The sequence below is a fragment of the Rhamphochromis longiceps genome, linkage group LG3 (genome assembly GCF_057381845.1).
Source record: "Rhamphochromis longiceps isolate RC_006_pf linkage group LG3, R_longiceps_female_GT1.1, whole genome shotgun sequence".
Lineage (NCBI taxonomy): Eukaryota > Metazoa > Chordata > Actinopteri > Cichliformes > Cichlidae > Rhamphochromis > Rhamphochromis longiceps.
In genome coordinates, this window is record NC_140559.1 from 20685123 (window position 1) to 20712724 (window position 27602).

Genomic DNA, 27602 nt, shown 5'->3' on the forward strand with positions numbered 1-27602 from the left:
TCCCATACAGCTTATGACAAAATTTGATCCGATTTGATTGATGACCCTAATCATGACCTTTTGACCTCCCGCCTCCCCCCCGGAAGTGTGTAATTTGATCCCCTAAGCGTGACGAATTGCATCCGGAGAAGGGAGGGGGGAAACCCCCGGAAGCGCGCCACCTGTTGTTGGAAAAAAAGAAAAAAGTTTTTAGAGGGAGGGAGGGTCTGCGGCAGGGGAGGGGAATAAAAGCAGAGAGGAGGCCGTCACAATTTCTAAGGCACAGACACAAGATGGATCCTTTCATTCTGCGCTGGGGAGATCAGAGAGGGTTCCTGAAGCATAGGGCAGCAGTTGATTCTGTGATGTATAGAGAGACAGAGCGGCAGTTAGTTTTCCACAAACTCATAGTTTGAATTCTGTTTCAATATTATGACAATTTTCTCTGTATTTCTTTTTTTTTTTTTTTACAATAGCGGATGTAATTTTACTTTCTTAAGCTGCACCGGCGCTTGTAATGGGAATAAAGAGTGACTTCCTATTGCCTGTAGAGAACCGTTTCTTTCAATAGTATTTTATTTTCCTATAATACAGACGCAGTAAAAAAAAAGCCTTTAAGATACACCATAGCTTGTGATGAAAAGAAGAACTTTCTATCCGCTTGTAACCTACAGACTGCCTACCCCGTATGTGTAAAAATGAATAAATATTCCTTAGTGAATACTACTTTTCCTTTCGAGAGTCCCTTTTACAAGGGACTGAAAAACAAACCATAATTGCCGTGACAGGCGATCTTGTTACACACACACACACACACACACACACACACACACACACACACACACACACACACACACACACACACACACCGCGGGTCTAGAAGGAATGAGACAGCAGATATCAGTTTTTTCTCAATGCTTATAACCTATAACACGTCCTCCAAAAAATTATTATTATTATTATTATTAAAACATCTATATGAGGTAGTTTTTGCACAGCCTGCTCCTTGGTAGAGTTTTTTTCTTCATTACTTTTACAATGGGTTGAGTCAACAGCCGATATTATCATTGCTTGTAACCCGGTAAATAATTTCGTACATCTCCCCATAAAATAAGCCTTAGTGGAAAAAAGCTCATATTCGAATAAGATTATTAAAGCACCCCCCTCTGTGGGAAAGAGTTTTTTTCTCAGAGTCGACCATGAGGCGAGTTTTGTCAACAGCAAGAACAAGGCCAGACAACTGTTGCCCATAAAGTAAAACAAATATCCGCCTCTAAGTCGTATTTTACCGTTGCAGAATGTGGAAAACAGACAGCCCTCACAGGAGGCACCCAGGGGCCCACCTCACACACCATAGTTAAAATATTTAAATTTCAACTAAATTTGTAGTAATGATCGGATTTCCTCACTTATCTACACCACACTCCTTGTCCTTGATTTCTTATCGTTTCTTATCGTTCCTCTGTCCCTTAATAGAAACCACATATATAGAAACTATCCTCCCTTTCAGTTGTCTTTTGCACTTCCATATCGCAAAGCAGTTACTGTAGGTTATTTTCTGCTTATGCATTAATGTAATTAATTATCTTATTTATCCTTAAGTAAGGTAATGACTTGAGTTCTATTGCTTTTTGTCTCTTGAGTTAGCTGTCAATGTGGGATTTTTTTCCCCTTTTGTTCAGTTAAAGCTGCCTTTCATTCTTCAACACAGCTTAAACTCTAATAGGTAAGCTTTCTTGTAATTTCTTAGTTCTGCAGGCTTCTTGAAAGACATCCGAGACTCTTCTTTGGATGCTGGCTGCCTTTTGTTTTGTTTTCTGTCAAGATGATCCCACACTGCTTCGATTATCTTGAGGTTCGAACCCTGGAGAGATCAATCCATGACTGATGCGTTGTTTCATCCAGGCATACTTTGACTACATTGGCAGTATGTTTGCGATCATTGTCGTACTGAAAAATGAAGTTGCTGCCAATCAGACACTACGTGGTATTACATGGTCGATCAAAATCTGGTGGAACTTTTCTACATTCATAATTTGATTAATTTGGATAAGAGCTCCAAGAACACTGGCTGAAATCCAGCCTCAAAGCACGGTAGAGTATCCACGCTGTGTTAAAGACGGCTATAGACATTCACTATTGTATCTCTCTTCGGACCTCTTCCATGCATATTTCAAATTTGGATTCATTACCCCATAAGACATATTACAGCTGATTTCTTTTTCCAGTAATTTGGCACACCTCAGCCTTATTTTTCTCTGTTCTCCTTCCTTAAGAATGGCTTATTAACAGCCACCCTTCCAACTCAGATAACTTTTAATGAGGTTTCATGAAATGTTTACAGCACTTGAGTTACTCGCCACGGCCATCCTAAATGCTAAGAACACTAAACTTTAATTCTAAATTACGTAATTAACGTTAACCAGAAAAAACAAGCCAAAGTCGAGATGTTGCTGAGCTGACCTGTGGTATGCTATGTCTTCTAAAGCACGTATAATGTAAACAGAACTGGTCTTTGCACAGAAGCCTGTGGAGCTTCATAATTAACCTCAGTGTGTGAAGAGGACTCTCCATTTAATAATAGCTGTAATAAAATGTTCTGGCCGACGGTGTTAAACGCTGCACTTGGGTCTAGCAGGGAAGATTTCAACTTTTCAATATGAATGAAGGCTGAAAACTGATTAATGTCTGATGATCTTTTCTGTGCTTCTTCAAGTTTGTAACACCGAACATATTAAAGGATGATGTAAGGCTCACAGGAAGAGTTTAATTAGACACACATTTACTATTTTCTTTATACTCTTTCTTTCTTGACATGTTTAATATGATTACTATCAGAGGAGAAAATGAACCTTGTGTATTCTAAAAACTTTTTTATTTAATCAAACTGTAATGTTGTTGAACTCTGACGGACGTGTCTTTTAATCTTGTCAACAAATCCTTAATCACCTAAATCTGCCATTTTATCATCTAGTAAAATGTTCCCTCTGCTTCTGTTGCACATCTCCCCGGACACTCTCTGCTTCACCAGCCCTGTGCAGCTGGTTCAACCCCTGCCTGCCTCCTTAAACTGGGGGTGTTTAAATCTCTTTACCTCTGTTGTGAACTTCACACAAAGTTTGTGGTAACAAAATCAAACTGACGAGGATCTTGTTTGAAAAACACACACTCACGAGACAAAATAAAAACAGACTGCTCAAAGCAAAAGCAGAGCCCTCACAGCTGGTAGTACAAACACAGTGACAACATGCGTATTAGATACCCTCAGTGCCAAAAGCATAAATATGAAAAAATGTGATCACCAAGAATATCCTAAAAATGGCATTGAGGTGGGTGTTACGTGGAAAAAAACCCAAAAAGCAGCCAAATTTTCATCTGAAAATGTTGAATTTTAGTAAAAACAATGCTCTGTAGTTTGATACTGTCGTTACAGACAAAGCAGATGTTTAAAGCCTTTGGACGCACATTTGAAACGCACTCATTCTCCTTATCAGCTGGAAACATTAAAGCCGTAAAATGACTTTTTCAAACGGATAAAAACTATTGAACAGCAGCAATGATGAGCCTGTTCCAAAATTTGAATGTACATGTGTTGAAGGTGCGGGTCTTGTTGAATTATTAAACATACATTCTTTAATTTTTCGAGCCACAAAAACAACAACTTTTAATTTTCTTCTGCTTGAGTATCGGCCTCGGGTAGCTCTACTTATCATTGCTCAGTCAGTTGTCTGTTTGTGCTACTTTTTTTCAAGGAGCAGTGGATTATTGGTAAGGGTGACTTTATGTGTTTAGTTACTTAAGTGGAAGTACTGTGGATAGTTTTACCTTACATACATAGATCTACCAGTGCAGCTTCTGAGGTATCTGTTTACAAAATGTTATAATCTATTCAAAGGTTCTTTGCAATTTTACATTGATAAACATTATCCTTAACACATTTGGCCCACATAAAGTACTATGGCCATCACACGGTCATTTAGAATTGTTTAAATAACTCGTGTCTTAAGTCCTTCCATCAAACAGAAAATTAAAAAAAAAAAAAAAAAAACATGGATTTTTTAATACATAACTTATACACCCCAACTCCCTTCGCACCCCGGTTAGCCAATCGGCTCCAGGTCTGATTTACCTTCTCAGCCATAGGTTTATGCTCTTACTCCCATTCAGGATAAATAATCTAACATTTCAGCTTAAATTTAACTGTTTTTTTTTCTCTCTCAGAAAAAACAAGCAAGTTTTCTCTTTTTTTCGCAAAGAAACATGGGCGTGAGACCTACCAACCTAACTGTGCTCTCTCAAACGCCTGTACACTGCTACCGCTCCTCCGCCATGCCGTCAGAACTCAGACGACTACATCTCTGCAGAGTGCAGCCAACACCAGCGGTCAACCGTTTGGAGCAAAGATTCAGCCTCAACAATGGGGGGTTTTGGGGTTATGCCTTCAGCGTCCCAGAGAGTGAAATCTTTTTCTATCAGCTCAAAGCGGGTGAAAGTTTTGGTCCGCTAACACCGCGGATCGCTTTTACTTGCTCTGACTGGGCTGTTATTACACTCATTACCACCCCTGAAATAGAGAGAAGCATGCGGGAGACGAGCTCGCAGCAACCGCGAACCAGAGACCAGCAAACACAGACGCATCGGGTTTTCAAAGAGGAGTACTCGTTCCCCCCATTCACCCAAGAACACAAACGACTCCGGACTGAAAACACGGTGAGCAAAACCGTCACATACACCCAGTGGCATACCAAGAGCACCCCATTTTGCAGATGGATATGTAGAGCTAGTCGACAAACATGCGATCGAGCCTGCACAGATGATTTTGTTTTGGACCTTACAAACACCCAGTCCGGGGTTTTCAGCACATTGCTTCGGATTCCGACTCAGGACTGGCTCAACATGATGGCCGAGAAGAATGCGACAATCTTAGACCTGTTCAAAATGAGTAAAAGTACAACTGAGCTGGTCATGGTTGGAAATAACCCGCTACGCTCTACATATCCCCAGCCCCCACATCCGGTCCCCCTTACCCCCGCCTCCTCCTAATTCTAACCCTTAAAAACTGCAACCGCTCTCTCATTCACAACTTCTTAAAACAACCATGCCTCACCACAGCTTTGGACCCCTCAGCGCTCTATCTCCATCATCCCTCCGACCATCAACTGCTTCTACACCACCACCCAGCCCGCCAATGGATCTGGCTACCCCGCCACCCACTCCGCCAATCGGTCTGGCTACTCCACCATCGAGTCCGTTGATGGAGAGCCCGCATCAGGCCTCAGCGTCTCCGGTCGCTATGCTTCCACCCCCGCCCTCATCACCTCAAGGATGGAACTCGCCCAGCCACCCACAACTATCCGCTCTCGGGTGGCTATCACCGCAGCAGACCACCTCAAGCACCGCAATCTCCGGTGCATCGCTGTGGGCCTTGGGCGACCCTGTGTGCCAGGCTCTTTTCGGAGAGTCTGAAGACAATGACCCCCACCTCGGCGAATGCCGCGGACAGCCTTCGCCCGCGGACAACGATGAGGCCGCGACTCTACTCCCTACTGCTGTATTTGAACTTATAAAATTGACTGTAAAGTACCTTGTTAACTCCTTGCTCCAGAAACACAGACAAGATGTCTGTCAGGGATGTGAGGTGTCACATCCCTCACAAAGACGACATTCATGCCTTTTCCCACTGGAAAAATATTACTTTTTCAAGTACTATGATGAACTCTGCACAAGATTATGGAATGGACCACCAGCAGCTCAAGTCAGAGGTGCAACTCCGAGATGCCCGTGATATAGAGACCGCACTGCTAGAAATTGAGTCAAGCGTTACAGAAGTTACCCGTACCATAATTGATAAAGTACTATATGACAAATACTCCCTTTGGCTCCCCTAGTAATCGTTTTTTCCTTCTCTCCCTCTATTACCATTTATTTTTCTTAACATGTTTTATTTTTCTTGTTTTTAGTTTTTAATGTTTTTCTCTGTTAGTTTTTTCTTACTTTTCTTGTTTCATGTTTATTGTTTGTTTCATTACTTTTCTTGTTTCATGTTTATTGTTTGTTTCATTACTTTTCTTGTTTCATGTATATTGTTTGTTTCATTACATCAGATTAAATAGTTTGTTGAAAACCATTACATCAAATAAAACTTTTTGGAAAAGCATTGCAACATTCAATCTCGTTATTTGTTTCACCCCCATTCAAATCTATTGCTTTCTTGACATCAGATTAAATAGTTTGTGGGAAACCGTTACATCAAATAAAACTTTTTTGGAAAAGCATTGCAAGAAATCACACTCATTATTTTTATTTTTATTCTACTAGAAAAGAAACAAGTATAATGTTATTAATTATATCAAATAAAAAATATATTTGCAAACTCGTTACATGACATAAAACTACCCGCTCATAATGAAATAAAACCATACTTAAACATAACTTCAAAGATCACACATGGCAGAGCAGAATCTATTGAAACGTGCATATTATGACCCAGCTCATCCTGGTAGTTTTTGCGGTGTGGAAAAATTGATTAAAAGCATACAGGATGAAACTGGTACAAAGATTAACGCGCAAACAGCCCAAAAATTCCTCTCTGGACAAGACGCTTACACCTTACACCGAGCTGCACGCCTGCACTTTCCGAGAAACCGTGTGTTCGTCCCCAGACCTCTTAATCAATACCAAGCAGACCTTTGTGATATGAGAGCGTTATCCGAGCATAATGATGGCTATCAATATTTACTTACAGTTATAGATGTTTTCTCTAAAAAAGCTTATGCAAGAGTCTTGAAAAACAAAACAGGCGTTCAAGTCACTAAGGCATTTGAATCTGTTTTGAAACATAGCCAAATCCCACAAAAACTCCAAACAGATAGCGGTAAGGAATTTTTTAATTCCAGTTTTCAATCTTTAATGAAAAAGCATGGTATAAATCATTTTGCTACAGGGAGCGATCTAAAAGCCTCAGTCTGTGAAAGGTTTAATAGAACTCTTAAAAGTAAAATGTATAGATATTTCACTGCTGCAAATACACGTAGATATATCGATGTGTTACAAGATTTATTAGACAGCTATAACAGTAGTTATCATCGTTCCATAAAAATGGCCCCGAATCAAGTAAATTCAGACAACACAGCCTTAGTATTTCAAAACCTGTATGGCACCTCTTCTCGTTCTCGTTCTAGAAAAAACCCTATGAAATTTTAAAAGGGTGATCACGTTAGGCTCTCTAAAGTCAGAGGTGTGTTTGATAAGCGGTATGAGCAAACATTCACAAGCGAGGTGTTTACTATTGACCAATGCATACCTAGAGATCCTCCCGTTTATAAAATCAAAGATTATGACGGGGAAGAAATTATCGGTAGTTTTTATGAGCATGAGCTGCAGAAAATCACTCTTGTCAAGGATAAGCTCTATCACATAGAGAAAATTCTCTCAAAACGTAAACAGAGGGGACAGGTTTATTTCCTGGTCAAATGGAGGAGCTGGCCTGAGAAATTTAATAGCTGGGTTAAAGCCAGTGAGCTTAAAACCATCGCATGAGATCCGTTTCTCCACACAAGCACCTCTGTAACCTTGGTAACGGGTCAGCAATGACTGTCAGGTCGCAGGGTTTTTATGTCACGCTTCCATCAAACGCAAGTTTGAATGTTTTTAAAAATAACACAAGCAGCTGCTTCCGTGTGGATCTCGCACAGCATCTCAATCTCGATGGGGCATGGGAGGTGGCTCTCACTGAAATTTCATATCCCTATACATGGCTTAATCTCCCTAATGATAAGGCTTATTTTGAATGTAGGAGAAAGGGTGATGCTGAGCAGAGGCCTGATAACGTGGTTAAAACCAAAATACGCGCCGGGTTTTATGAGGACGCTGAAACTTTGAGAGCTGAGATTGAGGCTGCCTCAGGCGTATCGGCTCTGATATTTATCTAAAATATCATCCCATTGTTAAAAAGTTTGAATTCACAGCTGGGGGAATATATCAACTAAGGTTTTTTCCGCCTCTCGCATATATGCTTGGTGTACCAGCAGGTGTCTGGCAACGATTCGAGCGCAAATTTGCCCCATATCCTGCAGATATAAAGGCTGGCTGTTATCATCTATTCTGTTATTCTGATATAGCTGCCTTACAGCTCGTGGGTGATAGCTACTCCCCGCTACTGCGTACTGTGAAAATAGAGGGCAATTACGGAGCTATCGTGACCCTATCTTTTAATGAACCAGACTATATTTCAGTCGCACGAAGACAAATCGAAAATATCCATATTGAAATCAAAACCGATCAGAACAAGCCCGTAAACTTTACCTACGGTAAAACGATAGTAAAGCTACATTTCCGGCCTGTCAAGGATCTTGCATAACTCATATCAAAAAAAAATGGATAATAATAGATTTATAGGGTATTATCAAACGCAGGCTGGTAACGGCCTGCCCGGCTTTTCAGGTGTGCCTGTAATTTACGGGCGCGGAATAGCGTCTATTTTCTCTAAATTGTTTAGATTTGTAACCCCGTTCATAAAGAGGGGTGTGAGCATCGCAAAGCCACACCTCAAATCTGCGGTCAAAGGTTTTGCTTCTGATATTGTCACCTCATCACTCTCAAATTTAACTCGCTCGAACACACCAGAACAGCAAGAGGGTTCGGGGTTGACCCTAATTTCGCGCAGACCCTTGAAGCGGCCCCCTGGTCAGAGGTTGAGAGAGTTTAAAAAGCGCAGGAAAACGATGAAAAAGAGACAGATTGGGAAAACCGTCAGACGGATAGGACGCAAGACTGATATATTCTAAAAACAACATCAACTAAGAAGCAAATAGCAATGTCTTTACTTCACGAGAGATCAAACGAATGCACCTTGATTGAGTTAGATATTTTTACAGCCCCACTCACTCAGATGTCTATCGAGGATAAATGTTATTCAGAAATTCTACCTGTAACAGCACTCACAGATCGGGGGCCTCTGGAATTTTATGTCCCCGGAAATGGCTTGCATTACTTAGATCTGAATGATACACTGCTCAGTTTAAGACTGAAAATAACAAACCATGATGGTAGCGATATTGGAGCAGACGCTAATTTTGGAATTATAAATTACCCTTTAAACACCATCTTCAGTCAGTGTGACGTCACATTGGGCGACAGACTGATTTCACAAGCGAGTTCGACACATGCATATAGAGCCATAATTGAAACATATTTAAATTACTCAGAAGAAACTCTGAAAACTCAATTTAGTGCAGGTCTGTTTTACAAAGATACTGCTGGCTCACACGACTCCCATGTTGTCAATAACGGGCCTAATAGGGGCTTAGTCCGGAGGGCAGTTTACAGTGAACGCTCGCGAGAGTTCCACGTGATCGGTCCGCTACATTCAGACATATTTTTCTGCGAAAAACTCTTATTAAATAATGTGGATCTACGGATTAAACTCACAAGAGCCAACGATGCTTTCACCCTCATGGCGCCTGAAAATGCCAATTACCATCTCAATATTGTTGGGGCATCATTGTTCGTAAGGAAAGTCACGGTGTCCCCCGCTGTCTGTGTTGGCCACGCGTCCGCTCTCATGCAAGCGAATGCATTGTACCCCATCTCCCAGATTAATGTAAAAACATTTTCAATACCCGAGAACTCGCGGATATCACATCATGAGAATCTTTTTCTGGGCTCACTTCCCCGTTACCTAGTAATTGGCATGGTTAACCATGAGGCTTTTACAGGTCGATATGATTTATGCCCTTTCAATTTCCAACACAACAATCTAGAGTTTTTGGCTCTGTGTCATGAGAGTAAGCAAATACCAGCCAAAGCGTTTCAACCCAATTTTGCTGAAAATCAGTCCGTAAGAGAGTTTTACAGCCTGTACACTGCTACCGGGAGAAACCTGAAAGATTTGTCCTTGTGCATTGACAGACAGGAGTTTGAACAAGGATATACATTGTTTGTTTTCAATATGAATCCTTCAGATGACAGTCAGGCCTTGTCACCTGTGATAAATGGCAACTTGAGAGTTGAAATGCGCTTCAGAGTGCCACTGCCTCACACAACGACACTGATCGTTTATGCTTGTTATGATTCCATTCTCGAGATCAATTCCAAAAGACAAGTTTTGGTTGATTATTACTAAGGTTTCACTTATTGAATCATGAACAATCACGAATTGGAAAGTATTATGAGACTGTTAGTGGGCGATAGTTTTTTTGGAGTATATGCAGAAGATGAATTATTAACATTACTCAAACGCTCGTTTAAACGGCCTACATATATGATCATAAATACAGATCCTAGGAACAAGCCTGGAACTCACTGGCTGGCTATTTCTTTAGACGAAGATGGAGATGCTAGTTTTTACGATTCATTTGGATTCCCACCAGATTATCCTTTTTACCCGAAAAGTATTGTAACATTTTTGAAAAAGCATGCTAAACGTGTATCTTTTCATCAAAGACAGCTACAAGCCACACTCTCCACTGTATGTGGCCAACACTGCATATTTTTTCTGGCTAACAAATCGCGTGGAAAGAGTTATAAGGATGTACTTGCTTTATATAGCTCTGACCAAATAAAAAATGATAGCATGGTCTCGTGTTTTGTAAAACGATTTATCAGATGTGTATTAATATGTAAGGCTAGCAATTTTAATCAAACTTCGTGTTCTCTGAAAGCTTTTAATGATTGTCATTTGTGCTAAAAAATATTTCAATAAAACTAACAAACGTTTTCTTTCGGAAAAAGTGGTGTATTTGTGCTTTTTTGTTATATAAAAACATGAGAAACAATTAACTTTTAAAAACAATAACTTTTTATTTTTTGATTACATCAGAAATACAACCATTCGGGTGTGATGCTCTTGCTTTTCTTCTTCTTCTTTTTTTTCTTAACAATAACATCATCCTCAGATGATGTATGGTATTCTCCTGTTTCTCTCGAACCTTTTAACGCTGCAATTTCCCTTCTGGCTGATAAGTTTGCAATAGTTGATAGGGGTATTTTTACATCCGCCAACATTCGCGCGAGCGAGCTCCAGCCTATGGGTTTCACACTTGCCCGGGGACTTGCTAAAAATTTCATCAGGTCCAACATTTGACTACCTACAATGGGCTTTTCTCTATGCATCAATTCGCCCTTGTCACTCCATCCGATGTGACTTTTTGATGCTAATATTCTACGCATTAGATATTCAGTGTTTCTCTTTGAACGTGGATTTATGTGGGTTAAAACATCATGTAAAACCTTATTCACACTTCCCGTCTTTCCCCCCTCCTCGCTTTCTTCCTGCTGATAATCATCTGATCTCTCACTGTGACTCCCTTTACGCTCTGCGGGGAGTCTTAGTGTTTTGTGTCTGCTTTCATCTGATTTCTGTCTCTCAAGCACCAGATACTTTCGTAAAAGCATATTATACTTTTTAATTTTCTCATCTGGGGCTAGACCTTGAGTCTCCAATACTTGTCTCATTTGACTATCCAGATCATCCTCCGCCTTCTCTCTGATATTCGCTCGAGAAGCATTTGCATGTGTTTCATTTAAGCATATGATCTGCTCAGGTGAGATCAGATACATTTTCTGCATTTTTATTTGCGAATGGCTCCAATAGCCAAGTCTGCCACAATGGGTAAAACTGTTGTGAGAAGAGGTAGCAGGAAACCCCCCTTTTGACTCATTAGCTTTCTTTTATTTCTAACACTGTCCCGTCTGCTGGCCATCTGTCTGATTTTCTCTCTATACCGTTTCAACTTGTTATGCTGGTATTGGGTGACTGAAATATTTCCTTTTAAAAGATTCATACAAATCTCACAAACAGACTGAATAAAATCGGGTGAGCATTGTTGTAAAATAACCTTACGGATTTTAGGGGAGCTTTTGGTTAGTGTCTTCAGTAAAGCGAAGTTTCTTCTCAATCTTACAGACATTGTTTCTATTATTCTTTCTTGGGCAAGAAAACACACAGCTTTTCTGAGGGTAGTATCCCTGTTCTCAGTCTTAGTTGCTCTGGACAGGTGGGGGTTAAATCTATCAATAAATATCCGTGTGGCTCTCTTGTAGCTTCTTCAAAACTTTCCAAAAAGTATTGCACACGTCCTGGGTATATTTGTCTAGCTAGTGTATTAACTTGTAATTTATCACGAGGGTTTTTAAACAACACCATGTAAGTACTGTTCAGACTGATCGTCCTGCTGTGTTTACCTTGTAAAAACACGTTCTGGCTCAAAATCATCACACTCATATTTTTATGGTGTCTGTATTGAGTGAAAATCCGGACCACTTCCGGATGATTAGCTGCTTGAAAAATAACATCGTCCAGTACAATGAGATGACTTTGGTGTGAGGGAAACAAGGTCTCATCTTGAAATGATTCAGGAATGCCCTCGATGAATTTAATGTTTTTATTTTTCTCTTGAAGCTCAGAATACAGAGGTTGAAAGGATGTATAAACCCACACAATATTCTCAATAAGCTTGTTCAAAACATGTAAACAGTTTTCCAATACAGATTTCACAAAAAAGGTCTTTCCAGAGCCTCTTGGCCCAACAACCATACAGGAAAATGGCACATGAAGTCTGGGGTCAAACTCGATTAAAGCAGGCTGAAACATTTTTAAAAACAAAACAAAAACGAATAACAAAAAAAATCAATAACCAAAGGGTAAAGTCAGACCTCCTGGCAGCAATCTACGCTTGTCATAAACAACCCGGAATTTTTTTGGAAATGATGAATTTTGTAGTGAAAAGGCTGATTTATTACGCACGATAGTGTGCTGAGGGGCCTCAAGTGTAGACCCTCCTTCACAGTTATCAATGTAATTGTCAACAAGAATCTTTACAGATTCAAAGTTGACCTTTTCGCAGACATCATGTGTTTGTGTGATTCCTTTTGCTTTCAAAACAACTTTACCTTTTCTGGTCATGTAACCATAACTCTTAGGTCCTGCTGCAACAAACTCTGTAATGAAATCATCCTGCTCTAACTCATTTGTTAGCTCGCCTAAATACCTACCTATTTCTAGTTCAGATTGATTTTCTTTGGTGAGATACACGACACTATCAGTGTCATAGCAAATAGCTCTTTCCTGCAGCTGATCCAAGTAACTGTAAAGTTTCATACGCCCATATGAAGTAGTGAAGGCCGCAATGAAGATGTTATGTGGAGTTTGGGAGTGGAGTGCAGAGGTCACCATAACACCATTGAATAAGAGCCACATCATCGCTGACAAAAGAGAAATAGCTCACTTTGTATTTTGGAGAGAACATGAGGTTAAAGAATTCCTCGGGGTCACTCACCAGTTTGCTCTGTGTGAGATTATTTCTCTGGCCAAATTTTCCCCAAAAAGAGTTTAAACACAGTTTGGCCATTTGTCTTTTAGCAGGGTTTAGTTTTATGTTTTCAGGGTCTAAAGTTATTCCTTGCTTAGCCTGGTAGTCTTTAATGTAAAGCTGTTTATCCTCCTCAGTTACAACATCTGATGGGTAGCCTGAAGCTTCTTGTTTTTTACGCAGGAAATGATGTACATAGTCTGTGAATATTGTGTTACTCTGTCTCTCAAAGTGCCATACCTCTGTGATTCGACCTATTTCATAACCCTTTTCTAATGTGAGGTTAAACTCGGGAGTGGTCCAAACCCCTCTCAGTGCTCTATCCTCGTTAGTATGGTTACAGGCTCCTTGTTGGTTGTTCATTTCAGCACAAGTGCGACAGAGAGTAAAGAGAAGTTTTCCTGATTTTGTTTTATATGGTAAAACGGGAAAATAGAGCCCTCTGGGTGGGTAAACAACCGCTTTGATAAACCCAAAGTAGTTTTTAGGGTCCTGAAAATTTCGAAAGATTATTTGAGGATGACCTAAGGGGTAACTACATGTACTATTTACATATGGATACAGGGAGGTCACGTCGACATAGTTGATTTTCTCACGGGGCCCGGCACTACAGTGAAGTTGTGCTGGGCTTGTACGGCCTCCAAAGAGGGCATTGCGAGGGTTCAGAGGCTCTGGTGGATCATAACGTTTGAGAAAGCTGATTACACTCTCATCACTACGTTTTAACTCGGTCCACTCATGCTCCCAGATTATAACAAGACACACATTATGCTCAGCTCTCAATCTAGCGAGCCTGTCTTGAGTGGCGCTGTTTAACTCTGCAAAAGAGGAACCTAGCAGGGGGTTAACATCGGACTGATTGGAAAAACACTTAACACACCCATGGAAGTAGCAGCCCAAAAATTCCCACACGTATGTTTTACCATTATTTTCGGAATATCCATCTACATAATAACTACCGAGCTGTTTTTCTCCTTGATTGAGCGCATGTCTGATAAAAACACCTTGCGTGCACGAGAGATATTCGAGCCATTGAATTGAGGATGAGGAAAATGATTTTACCTGATTATGGTAATTTAAAGGACAGGGCAGGGCCAGAGAATTGGCCGGCATGAAGTTTGTCAAATAAGTTTTAAGACAAGCGCTTGCAAGCGTGTTGCGACTGAAAGGATCTACTCCTGTCTCTTCAATAAACCCGTTTCTAAACAATGCGCAACCCCGAGCTAGAATTTCAACATCATTTTTACAGTATAACAACGCCTGTTTCATGAAATTGAAGGGGCCAGAGCTGACTGAATCATACCATTTGTAAAATTCCTGTCTGCCTTTTGATGTCATGCGCTCGAGACTAAATGCGGAAGGGGGAGGGTACGGTCCAACATAAGCTAGGTTTTGTCTGGAGCTGAAAGAATGAGGAAAAAAACCTTTAACACTCTCTGAAAACCCCATCGCTTTAGGGATAGCTGACAATGGCATAGGTAGGAAGCATGACGAGTCGATATAACGCTGATTAAAGTCTGGGTCTGTAAAGCTGATCACTTTGGAACCTTGCATTATCAAGTTTGGTTTTAATCCTCGCGTAACTAACCCGCGAAGGATAATGTACGCATCGAAACCCTTTGCATTATGAGCGATAAAGATTGAGCCCTTGAAGAGGAGGCGTCTAAAATGAGCAAGAAAGTTTTCAACGCAATGCTCGCCCTGAGAGCTCCAAAATTTACCATCTGATGTTTTTGTACACACCAGAAAAGGGCTGTGCTCACCGTGTTCGTTAACAAACGTTTCAAAATCATAAAAAATCAACTTGTTATTATGTTTTGTTTCGTGTTGTAAAACCTGCATATAGCACTGATGTGTTTGATGATCACTAGAGATTTCCTGACGACAGATTGGGCATTTTCTCTTTTGGCATTTGTGAGGTTTTTCATGTGCTGCTAAACAATATAGCCTGGAGCACTTGATACATTTCTTATAGAGGGCGCAGTTGCTGGCGGACCTTTGACGCCTCTCAACGAGTTTTTTATGGCTCGCAAAACAATAAGGAGATCTACAGGTGCGATTACAATCGGTACATACAATAGGGGAGAGGAAATGATCGTTGCAGTCAGGCTGCATACAGACTGAGCAGCGAGCAGGGCAGAAATGGGATAACACATGGTTAAAGCCTATGTAACAATGAGTACATAAATACGCTGTGCCCAAAAATCCTTTTAGATTTTTGATAGCGTAGTAATGATTGTCAAATAAAAATAAACACAGCGCTTTTGCACTATTCACTGTACTAGTCTGAAATTTACAAAGGGTGCGATCATGCTCGTTACGGTAAAATACTATAATTTTACATCCTAGTAACCTTTCAAATGTAATTATTTGATTAAACCCAACAGGCGTTTGATCATTTAGACCAGCTTTTTGTTGAATTTCTCTAGCTAATGTTTGTGCTTGATAGTCATTAAAATCGGGTTGCAGAAGGTGGGCAAGACTTGTAGCAAAACATAACTTATTCTCGGGGTTATGGAACACGTATAAAAAACGTCTTTTCTTTTTCACAATTTCGCTGTCGAGTATGTGTTTAAGCAATCTTTTCCCACTGCCATTTGGGGGTCTAACAATCTGAGCTACAACCTCCAGCGAACCATCACACATTACTGACCAGTTTGACTGTACCGCTCTCAAGAATATATTTTCAAATTCAGATAAATCATAATTATCACGTAAAATCACTGAAACATTATTTTGTAACTGCTGGCCTATCAATTCTAACTGGATATAATCACCTGGACGTGCATGAGAGAAAAGCCTGTTTGATATTTCACGTGCACTAGACATTACGCCTTGATAATAATGCGCATAGTCGGGTATATCGTTTGGAGGAGGAAAATTCAAAATTTCTCTAATTTCAACGTTATTAAATTTATTTCTAACAACTATAGAGGGTTGTGCTGAATTACCGGCGCAACTCTGGTCTGGATTACCCCCTTGTTGAAAGGAGTGATCATGGTTTACGGGGCTAAGTGGGTTGTTCGCAGAGACAATGTCTGTGGGAGAGCTGAGTGATTGATGATTAGAGTCATTGAAAGTGGTTGACAGCTGTAGCTGTGGGCTGCAGCTGAGCGGTTCATTGGGACACGCATTGTCTGGGGAAAAGACTAGCGAATGCTGGCTTTGAGAATCAATGAAACGATTTTGATTTAGCCTGTTTATTTGACTCAATAACTCTGGCGGTATTTGAACCTCATTTTGTATTTGAGCCAAAGCTTCTAACGCTCTATTAATTGCTAAAAACGGATCAGAAGAGGAGATGTTTTGTGTCAGACTCATTTGTGAATGAGCCGCATCTGACTCTGTTTGGATCTCATCATGATCCACTCCCAAACTCAAAGAATTATTTTGAAAGGCACTTTCATTGGGCGCTAATCGGGCAAGAGCTAAATTAAGCAATTCTAAAGGATCATTATTGTTGATCACCTCAGGTTGCTCACTGTTTTGTGAATATGTAATCTGAGAATGCTGTGTATTTTCATTTAACCTAGCTAACGCTGTTTCTAAAGCAAGAAATGGGTCTGAAATATCTTGTTCCTGGTTATCCTTTTTTTTTTTATTATTGTTTAACAGGAATATATTAAAAGAACAAAAAAACACAAAAGACAGTTTGGTTGAAAAGAAAAATGAAAAAAAAACACAAACTTTTTATAAGATGAGCTGAACTAATTCAGCGAACAGAGATACCGCACGAAGAGCGATTGAAGCGAGCTGCCTTCGTGTGCTTGTTCGCCTTGTCCTCGTTGTCCTTGCGATCCTACCGGTCCTGCTATTCCTCCTTCTGAGATGCCCTGAGAATTTGAGAGTAAGATACAAACAGTTAGTAAAGTTAAATAGAAAAGGGATAGTTTTTATAAAAATGAGAAAAAGCGAGAACCTAGAGAGACTGACCGTGATTGGGTCTCAAAGGCAGGCGCGGTGCATTTCGTGTGTGTGATGGCGGAGAAGAAGAAGCGTTTCTGGGGCTCCGATTGGCCGGAGCATCCGGAGTGAGATCGGAGAGCGAGTTTTGCCTGTCCCCGGCGGCCAGGCGCAAGTTTTTCCCAGAGGGTCGCTGGAGAGAACAAGCTCCGGCGGGGATGGAACTGGGGCCGGATGAAGCGGGGCGATCTAGCATAGAGAGCAGATGCTGTCTGTCCTGTGTTGAAAGACGAATGTTCTTGCCTGTGGATCGCTCAAGCACTGGTGGAGAAGAATTTGGCGAACTCGAAAAAATAAAGCTGTCCAAGTCTGAGATATCTAGAAAGTTTGATAAAAATTGAAAAAGAGGGTAAATGTTTTGTTTTTCTCGTACAATTAGCTGTTAAGAGAGAGGAGAAGAATGAACCAAACCAAACCTACCAACTCGATCGAGAGAACCAAAAAGAGAGGAATTGAGCTCGCTTATCTCAGAGTCTGAAAAGAAATAACAACGAGTATTTACAAGCGGGGAAAAACAGTAAAATATAAACATTATATGAACAAGAGTGAGAAAAATGAGGTACCTGATGAGGACATGATCGCTGCTACAGTTTAGTGTACAAACGCACTTTTTAGCTCTGAGTGTTAGAGGCGAGCTTATTTATATTTTTAAAAAGTGTATTCCAAGTGTTACAGAAGCTATTTTGCATGGTTTTTGAAGATGAAAAAGCTTTTGAGAGAATGGTAAAAAGGAAAATGCGAAAATGTAGTTAGAGGGGGAAGATTAACACTTACCGAGTGATATGCACATAGGGCACGCGACGGTAGTTGTCGTTGATCCCTGGTTTCTCAAGCAGTCTGAGCGGCGCCAGTTGTTGATATGTCTGAAGTCAGATGTCTTCTGGGGGGCTCGACGGTAGTCTTAACCTCAGCGGGAGATCGTAAAATCAGACCTGGAGCCGATTGGCTAACCGGGGTGCGAAGGGAGCCGTGCGATTTGTTATGTGATTGGCAGGGGGGCGAAGTGAGGGGGAGTTGGTCTCTGGCGGAAATTTTCAAACGAGGTAGGCAGCGCATTCGGGATCAGAGCGGGGAGCGAACAAGCAGGAAAAAATTGTGCTCTGCTCTGGAAGGGTCGGCGATTAAGAGCGAGGTAGAACTTAGACTGTGCATTGAATTTTAGAGGTTGCTAGTAAGGGAAGTTTTTGAAGAAAAAAGACTAAGGAGTTTTCCCCCTGTTTTGGATTATAAGGCTTTTGGGAATAGAGGGTAGCTAACAAGTTATTCTAGGGTTTTTGGAGAAATCGCGGAGGATTTTTTAAAGGAGTTTTGACTTTGTTCGGTTGAGCATTACGGGGGCAGGAGCCGCGGGGCGCTGATTTTGAGAAAAAAGACTAAGGATTTTTTCAGGATTTCCCCTGTTATCGAATATAAGGTTTTGGGAATAGAGGGGGTACCTAACAAGTTATTCTAGGGTTTTGGGGAAAACGCGGAGGGTTTTTTAAGGAGTTTTCCCTGCTTATGTTTCTAAGTATTAGGTTAAGGGGGCTGCGGGGATCGCGAGAGTTTTTTTCTGAGTATGAGTTTTATTCTAAATCTACAAATGCATATAAACCGAAATAAAGTTTTGCCCCAAGGCATGCAGCCTGTATTTCCGGCCATACTGAACGTTACAAAAGCACAAGTTTAACTAAACAATTTTAATATGGTTTAACAGATTTTTAAAACACATAAGCACGGAGCCCGAGAGAGCACGGTCCGGAGACACGGGCGCGCCCCCGCGCGCCCGACACTGTGTGTCTGGGCGCGCGCGCGCGCACACACAGTGTCGGGCGCGCACACACACACACTGACCCGCCACCAGATGGCGTTTTTTGAGCATAAAAAGTAAAAATTTTTAACACTTACATCACCACGGACTGCCATTTGGCTTTTTCTACCTTTAAAACCCGGAGAGCAGCCAAATGGCTTTTAGCTAAGCTTTAGCTTCAGCCAAGTGGAAGCTAAATTGGCTAGTCATTCATATGTATATTAGGTTGTTAGCTGGGAATTCTGGAGGGAGGGGAGTGGGGGTGTGTGGATGAGGGGGTGGGGGAGCTGCTAAAAGCTGTGAACTTCCTTTTGTGTTTCATCTTGATGCATTCTCAATCATCCAGGGAAATAAATCTCCAAAAGTCACCAACTTGGAGTGTTTCAGTTTGCCGTCTTAGGGAGAAATCAACACACATGGGTGTAGGTCCTTTGTTGCTGAGATTTATTGATAAAAACAGTACAAAAAACCAACCATTTGTACACATATTTACAAATAATAATAAAAAGTGAGTGAGTACATTTCAACATTATACCAGTGGTCTGATTGATGCCACAATGGAGCAAATCGAGCAAAGACTGATAAGTTCGCTGCAATTTCCAGTGTGTGGGGATCATTGGTCACCAACTGCATCACGTGCTACAACCCTGGTCTACATATCACCGTTGATGAACAGCTTTTCCCATCAAAGACTCTGTGCTGTTTCCTGCAGTATATTGCAAGTAAACCTGACAAGTTTGGGATCAAGTTTTGGGTGGCTTGCGACCTAAAATCCAAGTACATTTGCAATGTCTTCCCATATCTTGGCAAGGACCCCAATCGTCCCACTGGGGAGAGACTTTCTGAAAATGTAGTAATGAGGCTGATGGAACCATTCCTAGACAAGGGCAGAAATGTTACCACGGACTATTTTTTCACATCGCTTTCACTTGCGCAAAAACTTCTTAGACTGAAAACCACCATCCTCGGCACAGTCAACAAGATTCGCAGGGAAATTCCTCAATCCACTAGTGGATTGGCTAGTCATTCATATGTAAATGTGGTGGAGCTTGCAAGAGAGTTGGCTCACTCTCATGTAGCTGAGAAGAAGGCAAGAAAAGAACAGTTGCTTCGGACACAACCCTCCACACCTAGTCCTGGAAAAAGAGCCATGTGTCAGGTCAAACACAAATGCAAGAACAATCATGCCACTGTGCGATGTGTTCACTGCTACAGATACACATGTGGTAAATGCAGACTACAGATACCATGGCAGTGCCAGGATTGTGAGTGATTGCTGAAAATGTTGAAATGTACTCACTCACTTTTTATTATTATTTGTAAATATGTGTACAAATGGTTGGTTTTTTGTACTGTTTTCATCAATAAATCTCAGCAACAAAGGACCTACACCCATGTGTGTTGATTTCTCCCTAAGATGGCAAACTGAAACACTCCAAGTTGGTGACTTTTGGAGATTTATTTCCCTGGATGATTGAGAATGCATCAAGATGAAACACAAAAGGAAGTTCACAGCTTTTAGCAGCTCCCCCACCCCCTCATCCACACACCCCCACTCCCCTCCCTCCAGAATTCCCAGCTAACAACCTAATTTACATATGAATGACTGGCCAATTTAGCTTCCACTTGGCTGAAGCTAAAGCCTAGCTAAAAGCCTACCAGCCATTTGGCTGGTGGTGGGTTTTAAAGGTAGAAAGGTAGAAGCCTGGGACTCCTAGTGTTAATGGCTTAAAAAAATAAAAGAATGCTATTTGATATATAAGAAACTTTGAAAATAATCAATTAGTTGTTTTTAGGGGGAAAAAAGCAATGATCTATGAACTAGCATATTTTTATGAATATCATATTTTTTATGAATATCATAAAATTATGATATCATAATTTTATGAATATCATAATTTTATTACTTCCTTAATTACTTCCTACTTCCGGAGCTCATGAATAATTACTTCCTGAGCTCATGAATAATTCATGACTTGTCAGTTTGACATGAGGGGTATAATATCACTCTCTCACGTGCAAGGGGATGAGAACAGACAAGGGGCATGAAACACAGGGGAGGCATAAAGACAAAATTACAGAATTAGAAAACTCCAGAAAATACAATAAGAATTTAACTGAAACAAAGGGTATTAATAATTAAAACATAAACACATAAGGCTCAGTCCATGACAAAGCAAAGAACTACACAACAGGACTATACATCAGTACTACTAAATATAACTAAGGGAGCTAAAAATACCCAACTAACTAACAGAAACACTAAATCAAAGAATATAGATAAACAAAACCATAACCACTGGGTCACCATACCCAGGTACCCTAACATTATATATGTTTCCCTTAGGCAGCGTCATTAAAATACATAGCATACATTTTCATTGCTATGCAGATGATACCCAACTTTATCTATCCACAAAGCAAGACAAGGCAAGCCAGTTAGTTTAAAATGCAGGAATGTCTTAAAGATATAAAGACCTGGATGATCTCCAACTTTTTGCTTCTAGATTCAGACAGAACTGAGGTTATTGTGCCCTAAAAATCTTAGAAATATGGCATCCAACCAGATACTTACTCTGAATGGCATTACCTTGGCCTTCAGTAACACTGTGAGGGATCTCAGTGTTGTTTTTAAGCCTTCAATATTATGTAAATGTGTAGGTCTGCCTTCTTCCATTTCTGCAAAAGGAGAAAGATTTTGTCTCAGAGTTCATGCATTTATTACCTCTAGGTTGGACTAATGTAATTCATTATTCTCATGATGTCCTAAAAATTCCCCGAAGAGCCATCAGTTGATCCAAAATACTGCTGCAAGAATACTAGGGATGGGTATTGATAAGATTTTAACGATTCCGATTCCATTTTCGATTCTGTTAAACGATTCGATTCTTTATCGATTCTCTTATCGATTCTTTTTTTTTTAAAAATGAGAACACTAAGGTCGATTAGCTTAGAACTTTGTTTTATATCTTCTCTTTGAACAAGATAGAAATTTAGGAGTAACATGGCCTTACAAACCCAGCAGTGAGATCTTAAGAGATCCAGCCTACGGCTCTTCAATGTGGTGTCACAGGGACCCCGGGGAAAAAAATTGTAAATGTAAAATAATAAAATAAATATTCTTCTGTAGCAATAACAAAGTATAACATAAATTATTCTGTAGCAATTACACAAGAATATCCAGTAATGTCCCTGCCTACAATTAAACACATTCACTACCGAAAATCGAGGGCATCTGCTGCGGCAAATGGGTGCAAGCCCTTTACCACAAACTTAGTCACTGCTCGGTGACATTCGTCTATCCTGGCCTGAAAGGAGATGCTACCGGTAGACTGCAGCGAGAACTGCCAGCATCTGAGCCAGCCAGACTCTGTCTGTCTCTCTCATCATGGTCACCTAAATGCACAGTAATGGCAGGTTTTGTAATAAGGCAGATCGCGCTAACATAATTTGCACTGTTAGTTGATTATTTACCTGCCGCATTAACGGGAGAGGACGTGCAAACGTTACCGCTGCTGCTGGATTGAGATTCACGAGTCCGGAGCGGAATTAAAAACACGACATTCATTTAAGGTTACCATGTGTTTTGTGAGCAAATGCTTTTGCATATTCGTAGTGTTTCCTCCCTTAAATGAAATATCTACTTTGCAAGTATTGCAAGTTGCCCTGTTGTCATCCGTTCTTGTAAAGTATAACCAAACTTTTTAGCGTTTGAGCCGCCATGTTTCCTGCCAGGTAAATTACGCTCCACAACGTGGTGACGTCATTCAGGGCGACTGGAATCGATAAGGGAATCGTTTGCAAAAATGGCAAACAATTCCAAGGAATTGAAACAGTGGGAACCGGTTCTCAACAAGAACCGGTTTTCGATACCCATCCCTAAAGAATACTGATAGGCAGTGGTGGATCTAGGATTATTCTGAGTATGGGGCATCAAGGGAACACAATATTCATAAAGGGGCCAAGCATTACTATACATATATAACTGCTAAAAATTCTGTAAATATGTCTACAAAAAAAAGAACACATTGGACATTTCATACACACACCTAAATGATTTCTGACCGGAATAAGGGGGACTAGAGATGCCCTGTTCTCTCCAGCTTCTTGTCCACCGTCTTCTGCTGCTCTTTTCCAGCAGCTGGCAAACGCACTCTTTTGGCCAAAAACTGTGTTAATTCCCACCTGAGACTGATTCTGTCTTTTCATGTTCTCTATCAATGCAAAACAATATAGTAAATATCAACAAAAAAAAGCAAATTACAAAAGAAGTATATGAATCAGCATTATATTTATAAGCAAAATGCTAACATTCTTTCCTGAACACAAGTCAGGCATTAATTAACATTTACTTTTAACTAAAATTTGCTTGCTTCTTATCTAGTTAAGCACCAAGTGGCTTTCTGCGCTCCCTACTCAAAAATGACATGCCCAAAATGAATGGAGTATTTCTTTGCAATTGCAAACTCTGTATAAACAATCTTAGTATCAACATAAAGCTAAGATCAGAGGTGTAAATATTGCAGCAGATGTTAATGTGTCAAAGTTACTGAGCCTGGAACAAAGTTAAATTTTTTCCTCACCTAATTTATTTTGGTTTGTGTGACTCCATGGGACAAAGTTCCTCAGCAGACTTCTGTACTCCTCTTCCTGATCATCCCAGATACACCTCATGATGGCCGTGTCATCTGCAAACTTCTGAATATGGCATAATTCTGAGTTGTAGCAGAAGTCAAAGGTGTACAGGGTGAAGAGAAGAGGGGACAGCACAGTTCTCTGTGCTGGTGCTTCTGTGCTGCTGACTACAGTGTCAGACATGATGTCCTTCAGCCTGACGTACTGTGGTCTGTCAGTGAGGTAGTCGGAGATCCAAGCGACCAGGCAGGGGTCCACCTGCATCCTGTTCAGTTTTTCCTGAAGCAGACAGGGCCAGATGACTGCTGACAGGGACTAGAAAGAGAGAGTATATTTCTCCTATTCTGGCATCTCTGGCATCCATACAAGGTCTTGAATAATCAGGCCCGATCTTATCTCAATGAGCTTACAGTCCCATGTAACCCCATTAGAGCACTTTGCTCAGACTGCTGGCTTACTTGTGGTTCCGAAAGTATTTAAAAGTATAATGGAAGGCAAAGCCTTCAGCTTTTAGACCTCTCTTCTGTTAAACCAATTTCCACTTTGGATGCAGGAGACATCCAAAGTGGAAATTGGATGTTAAGGTTATTCTTAAAACTTTCCCTTTTTATAAAGTATATAATTAGGGCTGGATCAGGTGACCCTGAATCCTCCCTTAGTTATGCTGTAATAGGGGAAGGCTGCTGAGGGACTGAAGTGTTTCTTCTTAGTCACCCTTTTTTTTACTCACTATGTGTTTATATACTACTCTTCATTTAATCATTAGTTATTATTAATCTCTGTCTCTCTTCCACAGCATCTCTTTTGTACTGTCTTCCTCACCTTACCCAACTGGTCGCAGCAGATTGCAGCCCCTCCCTGAGCCTGGTTCTGGTGGAGGTTTCTTCCTGTTAAAAGTGAGTTTTTTTTCCTTTCCACTCTTGCCAGAGTGCTTGCTCATAAGGGCTCATATAATTGTTGGGGTTCTCTTTGCGTTCTTTGCATTATTGTTTGGTCTTTACTTTACAATATCTGTCAGGGGCTGGGTCTATGACTCAGGACTTTCATTTGGTTTTTGATCTCTTTTGTTATATTTTGAAGATAATGTTAAGTTCTAGGTTCATTATTTAGTTGCCTCAAGTTTAACCTAGTTATGTTTCACTTACGTCTTCTGGTTAGTCTCATGTATTTCTTGTCTGTGATTGCAGGTTGTCAAGTTTGTGTTGTCATGTCTGTGTCTCATGTTTCCTGATTTATTTTGAAGGTCTGTGTCCTATGTCAGTGTAGTCAGCTTTGCTTCCTTTGTCTCATTATGTCATATTAGTGTCAGCTGTTTCCCCATGTGTTTCCACTTTCCCCAATCACCCTTGCGTGTATTTAGTCTACGTGTTCTGATTCAGTCTTTGTCAGGTCGTTGTTATCTTTTGTTCCATGTCTCCATGGTCCAGGTATCCATGCCAAGTTTCATGTTTAGGGTTTTGTTTGTATGTTTATTTTTAGTTTTCCCAGTTTAGATTATTGTTTATTCTCGTCTTTGTTTGCCTTGTACTTTGCTTTGAATGTCTTCATCAGCCATATTAAGTGGCTCATTTTCAGTTAATATTAAGTTTGTTTCCATGCATGATTTTGTCTGCATTTCGGTCCTCTTCCAAGCAGTTTGCCTCTGCAAACTGTGACAATATCAAGCACCTTGTGGCAACTGCTGTTGTGATTTGGTGCTATATAAATAAAAATGAATTGAATTGAACTAGTTTTCTGTAAATCCTTGGCTGAAACAAAATTAAAAAAAAAAAAAGTAGTTTAGGTCCAGTCCGTTTGAGAAACAGGACAAAACACACAGTGTTTGGAAGAAAATAAAATAAAGAGGGAAGTGGAGAAGTATTCATAACGTGGAAAATCCCCAGCATTCTCGGCCTATTGGAGCATAACTAATGCTGTGCAGACACTGTGCGATTTTTGGCCCATTTTGAGCCGATTTTTGAGTTGTGCGACTGTTTTGGCGATCGGCCGAATTTTGGCCTTCATCGTGCGTCGTGCATCGTGTAGTATACGTGGGGTAACGAGAAGCGATTAACACCTCACGACCAGCTCCCTATCATCAATCGCTTGGTCATGAGGATTTCAAACCTGTTTGAAATCCTCGCGACCGTCGTGAGGGTGTCACCGCAGTTTCTCACACTGCGCATGCGCAAACACAAATGTCAGCGAAAAAGACGGAGCAGCACGGCAGTGCAGCGTGTGATCTGGACACAAGCGATGGAGGCACAACTTGTAGAACTATGGCAAGCTCATCCGAGCCTTTTCGATGTGGCCTCACAAAATTATCACGACCACAACAACCGTGAAAATAGTTGGATCTACATTGCTGCTAAATCACAGCTGCCTGATCAATGTTTTTCATTAGCAATTTAGCAAAGTTGATGGTGGTGGTGTGTCTGTGTGAGTGAAAGACAGAGAGGGAGAGCGAGCGACAGAATTTCTGTTATAACCTTAATTTTATGGACGCACAGTGTGAGCACTCAGGTCGCATCAGAGCATCGGGCCGTATAGTGTGAGACCCTGCATCGTGACCTATGAACTTCTAACCCCTGCGAGTCAATCGTACAGTTTGAGCAGGAGCTGAATCGCGCGACTGAAAAAATCGCACAGTGTCTGCCCAGCATAAGGAATGGTTTAGGGTCACCTGAATCAGGCCTAAGCATAACCTTAATCAAAAAGGAATGTTTGAAGCCTTATCTCAAAGAATGTCCCCTGTGTCCAAACTGGTATCTGTTTCCACAGATGTGGGTCCTGACAGTTCTACATTGGAAGTTAATGCAGGGTTTCTGTTAATAATGTAAAAATCGTTTAATTGGTGGAAACGTGTTGTTAAATAAAACTGATGTTTTGTCTCTCATTATTAAAGGTTCTGTGTCACTCTTTATTACAGATTGTGCGTTAAGTAGTAGTAGTAGTAATAGTAAGGATTTCATAATCCTTGTATTTAAGGTTATACTCCAAATAAAGACACAAAAATTCAGCAAAATAGGATGAAAAACAAATAACAAAAGAGGTTAGAAAAATCATGACAATAAAACCTTACATGTTAAGATTTATTGAATATTTTTTGATTTAAGAAAATTCCATCATCAGCAGTTCCATTTATTTTTGGAGATAATCAGTAGTGATATTTTACCCTTTTCACATAAATAAAATACAATAAAACAACGAACAAGAAAGCAAAAACACCCAAAACAACCAAACAAAAGCATCTCCAAAACAGACAAACTAAGAAACCATAGTTATAAACATATCACTTCTTATCTCTAAACAGTCACACATATGGCTCTATTCAAAAAGAAAATCTAGTTATCTTCAACGTAAAAAAAAAAAAAAAATATATATATATATATATATATATATATATATATATATATATATATATATATATATATATATATCTCCATTCATCCATGGATGGATGTAGTGCTCTTACTCACCATGAAGCCATACTGCTGCTTACTGATCATCACATCTCTTTTTTACTATGGCTTCAACATCTCTTTCTTATAGCCTTATCGCATGTCTCATCAGCTTCATCCCCCCAATGTTCAAACATTCAAACTGCAGTAAAATTCTCTCATTCTTTTCAGTTCCATTTAAAGTTGCATTATAAAACAAATATGAGACTTAGAAAAACCATTGCAAATGCTAAAAACAATTATGTCAGAATAATTTATCAAGGAAAATGTAATTAAAGCTTTTTTTTAAAAAAAAAAAGAAATGCAAGCAACTTTTAAAAAAATTTCTCTACCTAAGATTTTTGTCATCTCACTGAGATGATGATGATTCTCACTGAATGAAGGGTCAAAAAAAAATGTCAAATTGTCCCAGTCCTCTCTGTCTGTCTGTGATGCTTGATGGTTTAATGTTTGAGGAAACAGCGTTATGTTCTTAAAATATGTTTA

General features: G+C 40.2%; 1 protein-coding gene across 1 annotated transcript; it reads right to left on the minus strand.

The window, feature by feature from the left end:
* Positions 1-16979: 16979 nt before the first annotated feature.
* Positions 16980-18042, minus strand: LOC146673360 (uncharacterized). Its single transcript, XM_085402283.1, has 4 exons — positions 18027-18042; positions 17673-17726; positions 17223-17570; positions 16980-17122 (listed from the first exon to the last, which is right to left on the minus strand). The coding sequence occupies exons 1-4, from the start codon at positions 18040-18042 to the stop codon at positions 16980-16982; spliced, it is 561 nt and encodes a 186-aa protein (XP_085258409.1).
* Positions 18043-27602: the final 9560 nt, after the last annotated feature.

Excerpts from the sequence above, each read along its gene's own strand:
- LOC146673360 (XM_085402283.1), bottom strand. Across the intron at positions 17,571-17,672 it reads TGGTTCTCTCGATCGAGTTG|ATATCTCAGACTTGGACAGC; the intron begins GTAGGTTTGGTT and ends CAAACTTTCTAG. Across the intron at positions 17,123-17,222 it reads GCCTTTGAGACCCAATCACG|GGCATCTCAGAAGGAGGAAT; the intron begins GTCAGTCTCTCT and ends TCAAATTCTCAG.